At 36.9% G+C, this 8,602-nt stretch overlaps 1 protein-coding gene across 1 annotated transcript in view; it reads left to right on the top strand.

The window, feature by feature from the left end:
* Nucleotides 1-8,602, top strand: part of DOCK7 (dedicator of cytokinesis 7) — a 227,951-nt gene that overhangs the window by 131,823 nt on the left and 87,526 nt on the right. The window contains exons 25-27 of the mRNA XM_023515104.1: nucleotides 2,176-2,315; nucleotides 5,018-5,187; nucleotides 6,432-6,586. Coding sequence (XP_023370872.1) covers nucleotides 2,176-2,315; nucleotides 5,018-5,187; nucleotides 6,432-6,586 — 465 coding nt within the window. The remainder of the gene's footprint in view (nucleotides 1-2,175; nucleotides 2,316-5,017; nucleotides 5,188-6,431; nucleotides 6,587-8,602) is intronic.

Raw genomic sequence — 8,602 nt, 5'->3', positions numbered from 1 at the left:
GTTGTGACGGGCACCTGTAGTCCCAGCTACTCGGGAGGCTGAGGCAAGAGAATCACCTAAGACCAGGAACTGGAGGTTGCCGTGAGCTGTGATGCCATGGCACTCTACTGAGGGTGGCAAAGTGAGACTCTGTCTCAAAATAAATAAATAAATAAATAAAAACAAGGACATTTAATTCCTGTATAAGAATTCCCTAGGCTAGATCAATCTCATATGCTTGATAAAAGAAAAACTTAAACTACGCTCAGAAGACATCAGAGAGTACCCACAACTTTTCATTTTATCTTTGCAAAAATGTTTTCTGGATCAGCCTGTTTCCATAAGCATTTCTAACTGGCTGGCACACCCTTCCTACAATGGATGATGCTGGTCTTTTTCTTTCTTTCCCTATCCTCTGCCAAAGATGTGGCCAAAAATTGTAGACACCGTTATTCATGTCTTACTCCTGACTGGACATCTCATTCAGCCAGGAAATTCTTGTAGAATTTCTTCCATTTCTTACTGTCCACTCTCTCATCGAATTAAGTCATTTTCAGATTCTTACATAGAATAGAGATGTCACTCTTTTGAGGAGAGGCATTGAGGAAAAATTTTATGTACTTATTAGGAAGATGATTTCTCCATAGAAAACTCTGAAATCTACTGTTGTTGTTCTAAGAAACCCCATATTGACGTTTGTGAGAGTGGAAGATATTTGGGGGTGTGCCATTTTTCAGTATTAAAACATTTTAAACTCATTAGATGACAAAATGGTAGTAATTTTTCCAGAGAGAGTATGTTCTCTGAAAATGTTACTGATGGATAGACTTTCTCTGGATAACCAGAGCCTTGACCATGGATATCGTTCTTCTGCTCTGGGGTGAGTGCATACTGTATCATTTGGAGTTAGTTGCCTTGTTTTCCTTCAGAGGATGGTATTAAAGCATTAAGTGGCTAAGAGAATAAGGAGAAAACATGCGGAAAGATTTCAACTTAAGAAAAAGGAAATTAAAACTAATTAAAGGGAGTGCAAACTACTACAGTCCTTTTGGAAAGAAGTATAGAGAGTCCTCAAAGAGCTAAAAATAGACCTTCCATTTGCTCTCAAAGTCCCATTACTAGGTATCTACTCAGAAGAAAAAAAAAAACATTTTACCATAAGGACATTTACCCTAGAATGTTTATTGTAACTCAGTTCACAATAGCCAGGATGTGAAAACAACCCGAGGGGCCATCAACTTGTGTATGGATCAACAAACTGTGGTATGTGTATACCATGGAGTACTATGCAGCCCTAAAGAAGGACAGAGACTTTACATCTTTTGTATTTATCCAGATTGATTTGGACAACATCCTTCTAAGTAAAGAATCACCAGAATGGAAAAGCAAGCATCCAGTGTACTCAGTACTAATTTGAAAACTACTAGATGAATGAGTACATGTTCCACAAGAGAAAAACACAAATTCAAGTAGAGGGGAGAGGGGCATAGGAAGGGAGAGAGAGGGAGAGGGGAGGGGATTTGGTAAGCTCTCACCTAACAGGTATAATATAGGAGAATATAGCACTCAACTATAACTTGGACTTTACCTAACACATACAAACAATGTAACTTAATCATTTATACCCATATATTAATCTGAAATAAAAATAAAAAAATTAACAGTTTCATTAGTTATTAATTTTTTTTTTATTGAATGATAACTGTGTACATTGATGCACTTTGGGGGTACAGTGTGGGGTTTTCACACACAATCCAAGACACTTCCATCAAACTGGTTAACATAGCCTTCATGTAACTTTCTTAGTTATTGTGTTAAAACGTTCATATTCTACTCATAGAAAGATTCACTTGTACCCTTGTAAGATGAACCACAGAAGTGAACCCTCGAACCCCTCCTCCCTCCATCCTCTCCCCCCTCCCTCCCCCCCCCCCATATCCTTAGGTTGTTATTAGGTTATAGCTTTCATATAAAAAGGTTTAAATTAATTTCATAATAGGGGTGTGTACATCGGATACTTTTATTAGTTATTAATTTATTTTAGCAATGAAGTAGTCAAATCAATAAAGTAAATTCTATATAGTTTTCTTTGCCATCTGTGAATTCTGTCTTGCCATCAAATAGTGCAGACATCTCACTTGTGATGATCTGTGAGGACCAGCAGTCACAGTTGTGTTCCTCCTCCCTTCCCAACAGAGTTCTGGATTTTCCACCAACGTACAAGACCAAAAGATTGCAAATATGTTTGAACTGTCTGTGCCTTTCCGCCAGCAGCATTATTTGGCTGGACTTGTGTTAACAGAGTTGGCCATCATTTTAGACCCTGATGCTGAAGGGTGAGTAGACCAGTCTTAGCCTTATAGAATACCAATTTGATCTGTAACGTGGGGCACAATTATTCTACTTAACACTCCCTAGGGATTGAAAGACTATTCTTTCACTTTTTTTACTTCCCTATTCATTAAGTTCCATATCCATATTACTTCTATATTTCATCAATTTTAAGACTTTTTTCACATTTTTTTCATCTCTAAATTTGAGAGCTATCTTAAAATTGGTAGAATATCACAGTTTATTTGGTAGCATTTTTTTTTGTTAATATTGTGTAATAAATTATGCATCTAATGAGATGGGCTCTTAGATTTGTTGGTTTACAGTTGGTGCTTTTTAGTTAAGGAAAATAGTCTTTTACTTGATTCTTAAGGAAAATATGTCATTTGCAATTACATTACTTTGCATTTTATGTCAAAATTGTCCTATAAGCAAGTATCTTTAGGTTTTAAAAACTCGTAAAATCATCAGAGGATTTTTGGAAATTGATAGTAAGAAAAGAAGGATAACTTGTCTGATGATTTGAATTTATAGAAACAGCTTGATGTGTAGTAGTCTAGCAGCCTTATGGGCTTTATTCATCTTAAAAGTTATTTTCAAAAATCCGTATGACCGGTTTGGTGCCCGTAGCACAGTGGTTATGTGAGGCCGGCAGGTTTGAACCCGGCTGGGGCCTGCTAAGCAACAATGACAACTGCAACAAAAAAATAGTAGCCAGGCGTTGTGGCTGGTGCCTATAGTCCTAACTATTTGGGAGGCTGAAGCAAGAGAATCACTTAAGCCCAAGAGTTTGAGGTTGCTGTGAGCTGTGACACCATGGTACTCTGCTGAGGGCAAAATAGTGAAACTGTGTCTCAAAAAAAAAAAAAAATCTGTATTACCATAACTCATTTGGGCAATAATTTCTTTTCATATACATGTGTTTATTAGGTTTCTATATTTTGCCTTCACAAAGTTAAAAAGGCTTAAAATTTAATAACAATAACAATGTTTAAGATAAGGATTAGAAACAAAAACCTTGTAAAAAACCAACAAAGATAAATTTTTTTTTAAATTTCTCCTAATAGGATCTCCTAATAGGACCTAATGTAAGTTATAACGCACTTTAACCTTATGTAAGTGCTCCAGAAAAAGAAAAGAAATACCTTTGAACAGTTATTTACAAGGATCCTCTGGTGTATTTGTTGAACGAATGAAAAGGGCCTGTTGAGGTTTTAGCAGTAGGTCTGGGATATAGTCAACGCTCAGGGAAGCTTTTTCCAGGGTTAATAACAGTAATATAAGTAAACTACCATCTGTGAACGTGAAAGGCCAAATCTATAAATGAAAAACGTGCTTTTTAAAAATAAAAGCAACTTTCGGGCTCAGCGCCTGTGGCTCAGCGGCTAAGGGCACCAGCCACATACATCAGAGCTGGCAAGTTCTAATCCAGCCTGGACCCGCCAAACAACAATGACAACTACAACCAAAAAATAGTTGGGCACTGCGGCAAGTGCTTGTAGCCCCAGCTACTGAAGAGGCTAAGGCAAGAGAATCACCTAAGCCCAGGAGCTGGAAGTTGCTGTGAGCTGTGACACCACAGCACTCTACCAAGGACGACCAAAGTGAGACTCTGTCTTTAAAAAAAAAAAAAATGGGAATCAGATCATGTCACTACCTTACTTAACACCCTTCTCTGTGTGTGTGTGTTTTAGATAGCACTTATAGTAAAATTCAAACCTTCATGTCCTCATAGCCTTATATATTAGGCTCTCCAGTGGCTTAGTACTATGTCTGATACAAAGTGGATATTAGGGAGCTATATGTTAATTGAATGAATGAAAGATTGTGAGAAACTCACATCTCATTCCTAAATTTCACTTCTAGAGGTAGAGGTATATAGATGTGCAGCAAATATTCGTCTTTGATTTTTGAGAGAAATGTTTGTCTTTGCATTGCATCTGTTTGCTAAGTAATCAAGAATGATTCCTCGAGTGGCAAAATATGTGTTTTCTACCCGCAACTGGCCAGTGTGGTTGACTGTTAGAGTATGGCAGGATCCTGCAGATGACTGGGTAGAGTGTAGGTAAGGTGAATTTTACTACAAGTTCGGAATGGCCTTTCCTTCCTGAGAGAAGCCGCAGGTTAGCTCTTTCTGGACATGGGTAGGTAAGAGGCTCAGTAGAGCGAATGAGACAGGGAAAGGCTGGTGGGTACAGTGGCAAGGGCCAGCTGAAGTTGGAGCGGATGACTTTTAATTAGAATGGTTTGCATAGTCGAAGTGCCTTCAATCTAAGAAAGGAGAGAGACGAAAAATGTCAAGGTGACAGTGAGCCTTGCTCACATATTAGCAAGGTTGAAATTAGGGGTGGGGGTGGGAGTCTAGGAAAGTTGTAAGGTCCAAATTAGGTTTATAAGCAAGATAGTTTAGTTTGAATAGAGATGTCAAAGGCAACCCCAGCCCGAGGCTATGTAATCCACTGGAAAAAGGAATTTCTTTTAGACAAAGGAAATAAGTTATTTTTGGTAAATGCAAAAAGATCTGATTTGAGAAGATAAAATGTATAGCCACTTAAAATTTACCTTTTTAAAATGAGAAATGTTTTATAGGAATACATACAAGCCTATGGCAAAGTTAAGAAATTAAACAAAATGAGTGAGTGCCATGGCTGTTTGTTTTAAAGATATTAACTACTCTCTGTGACCTTTTCTTTTTCTTTTTAAATAGACTGTTTGGATTGCATAAGAAAGTCATCAATATGGTACACAATTTACTGTCCAGTCATGACTCAGACCCGCGGTACTCTGACCCGCAGACGAAGGCCCGGGTGGCCATGCTGTATCTGCCTCTGATCGGGGTCATCATGGAGACGGTGCCTCAGCTACATGACTTCACAGGTGCTGAGCGTTCAGGACGGACTTTCAGGGGGAGCTCAGTGTTCAGCAGTGTTGGAAACCACCTCGAGGTTAAAGGTCAAGTTTAGGGAAACAAGCAAATATATACTGATAAAAATAAACTGTAAATAGTTAACCATATTTCTGAAAAGCTTTTGACTATGTGAGAGAATTTAACGCAAGATTCCTGTAAGTAGTTCTAGAATGAATTTAAAGATAACAATTTCATGGCAATTCTGTATCTATCTATTTTGGGAAGTAGGTTAGTTTGTGTAAATATATACTGTGCATCTGAAGAAAAAAACGCAAGAAAACTTGGCAGATGTCTCCCACCCTCAGTTTCAGCTTTATTCATGTGTGCAATTGAAATTAATATTCTCCGGAATATTAACATCAAGAGTTATTTATTGCCAAAAACTGGGTTAACAAGTTGAAGTTAAAGTTGTTTTTTCAAAATTAGAACTCACAATGTGTTATTGATTTTACTTTCCATATATAGAATTTACTTAAATCAAGAATTTAAGGGCGGCGCCTGTGGCTCAAAGGAGTAAGGTGCCAGTCCCATATGCCAGAGGTGGCGGGTTCAAACCCAGCCCCGGCCAAAAAAAAAAAGAATTTCAAGGTGGAATTCAAGTTTCAACAATATTTCTTTAGGGCAAAGGAAAGAATTTAAATTAGCAAAGTACTTCCAGTTCAATAAAACATTTCCTGAGTACCTAAAATTCATTAAGAACTTTGACAGATACAACAAAGATAAAACTACTAACTTTTTTGCCTTTAGGGACTGTTTGTTGAATATAGTGTGTGTGTATATATATAATCATACATATAATAAAAGATACAATAACATAAGTATTTCTGTCTTTCAAGTAAGGAAATCCATTACATACCCGGCATTTTGATTACTAAAATGGAAATATATTGAAAATATAAAATGAAAATATGTTCCCGGTATTTTGATCACTAAAATGGATTTCCTTACTTGAAGACAAAAATATTTATATTATTATATCTTTTATTAGTAAGTTAAAGTTCTCTAAAACTACAAATTATTACCATAAGGATGAATTATGATTATTTGAAGTATTTAAAATATCTAAAAGAAGTTAATCTAATGATTAAAATATACGTTAACAAATTTTTCTATTAAAGAGTAACAGAGACTAGGACAAGGAACCACATGTTCAGTGACTATTAGTTGAGCTAAACAGTTTTGTTATTTATTCTGCGGGGTTGTATTTCTCCAGAAACTCACAATCAGCGCGGGAGGCCGATGTGTATAGCCACGGATGACTATGAAAGTGACAGTGGGACTATGATAAGCCAGACTGTCGCCATGGCAATTGCAGGAACATCAGTCCCTCAACTCACAAGGCCTGGCAGTTTCCTGCTCACATCAACGGTAAAAAAATCCTCCTACAGAAACTTACTCTGGAAAGGCAAATATTGACAAGAATGTGCCCTTAAATAACTGAGATTATTGTGTTAGCCGATGCAAAAGTACTTTGAGTTGTACTTTATGAAAACGTGAAAGTTCTCAAAATATTACCTATCATGTACCAAACTGCTTCAAAAACTGTTTGAAGGTTTATGGGATAAAACTGTTTCTATCATTTGGAATTATGAAAATTGCCTCACTACATAGAGCTCACATTCTTTATTTTTAAATTCGTTTTAATTTTTGTCAGACCTAAAAAATAGTCTAGGTCACTGAGCAATTGAGAAATTTTTTTCTCTGTGAAGGGATCTTATTTTGCTTTTTAATCTTTTCACGTTGGTTTAAATAGATTTTCTAATGTTAACCCAATATTGGAATCTTGTTGGATTTGGTTTGCTAATATTTTGTTTAAGATTTGGGTATTTAAGTGAGATAAAGTGTGTAATTTTTCTGTCTCATAATATTCTTTTCTGGTTTGGGAATCAAGGTTAGACTAGCCAATTAAAATGAGCTACAGAGTTTTCTCTTTTATTCTTTTCTATGCAAGTACTTGTTTACGATTGGAATTATTTTTTCTTGGAATATTTAGAGAATTTGTGGGTGAAGCTGTCTGTGCCTGAAGTTCTTTTTTTGTTGTTGTTTTCAGGCAGAGACGGGGTTGTCTGTTTTAAGAGATAAGGTGTTGCTCTGTGACCCAGGCTAGAGTGCAGTGGCAAAAATCACAGCTCACAGCAACCTCAAACTCCTGGGCACAAGTGATCCCCAAGCCTCAACCTCCCAGGTAGCTGGGACGGCAGACACAAGCCACTTTTTTATTTTTTTTTGCAGTTTTCTTGGGTCAGGACGGGGTTTGAACCCACCACCTCTGGTATATGGGGCTAATGCCGTACTCCTGGAGCCATAGACACCGCCCCCTTGTTTGTTTTGAGACAGAGTCTCACTCTGTCACCCTGGGTAGAGTGCTGTGATGTTATAGCTCACAGCACCCTCAAACTCTTGGGCTCAAGTGATCCTCTTGCCTCAGCCTCCTGAGTAGCTAGGTCTACAGGTGCCCTCCACAAAATGCAGCTACTTTTTCTATTTTTAGTAGAGATGGAGTCTTGCTCTTGCTCAGAACTGGTCTCGAACTCCTGAGCTCATGTGGTCCAACTGCCTCCGCCTCCCAGAGTGTTAGTATTAAGCCACTGTGCCCAGACTGCCACTCTTTTTTTTTTAAGTTTTAAAGTTACTGACAATTTCTTCCATTGCTATAGGAATGTTCAAGTCTTCTATTTCTTCTTAGACTGATTTTTGTAAATTTTATTCTTGTAGAAATTTATTCTGTTTCTCGGCATATAAAATGCTTATAATTTTTTTTTTTTGAGGATTGCACTATTATCAACTGGAACTACAGTGGTTTTTAAATCCTGTCCTAGGTTTCTTTTGCCTAGTATATATGTTCATACATGACGTAACTTTTTCATCCTTTAACTCTCGATATTTTTGTATCCTTATACATCCTTTTAAGTATGTCTTTTATAAACAGCACATAGAGTTCATCTTGTGTCTTAAAAATCTGGTCTGTGAATCTTCCTTCACTAAAGTTTTTAATTCATTCACTTTTGGCATAATTAAATATGATACATTTAACATTTTACTTTTTACAAATGGTCTCACCTGTTACGTGAGATGTTTTTTCTTTCTCATTTATTGACTACTTTTGAATCATCCCCCGCACACTTTAGGAATTACACATTCTGTTTCTGTCATTTTATGATTACTTTAGAAAGCACAGTTTGCATCCTCAAATTACTCAGTCCAATGTTCATCAGTGTCTTTACTCTCACCTTGGTTAATAGAAGGATCTTAGAACAGGTTGACTGTACTTCCCCTCTCCCAACTTAAATGCTATTTTTGCACATTTCTAATTTTGTAGATCATTAAAACTCACAAGGCGTATGACTACGATTATGACGACTATAGGATCCATTTAGATTTCTT

This window comes from Otolemur garnettii, unplaced genomic scaffold (genome assembly GCF_000181295.1).
Source record: "Otolemur garnettii isolate 467f Iridium unplaced genomic scaffold, OtoGar3 scaffold00066, whole genome shotgun sequence".
Lineage (NCBI taxonomy): Eukaryota > Metazoa > Chordata > Mammalia > Primates > Galagidae > Otolemur > Otolemur garnettii.
This window is presented reverse-complemented; position numbering and strand designations above follow the sequence as displayed.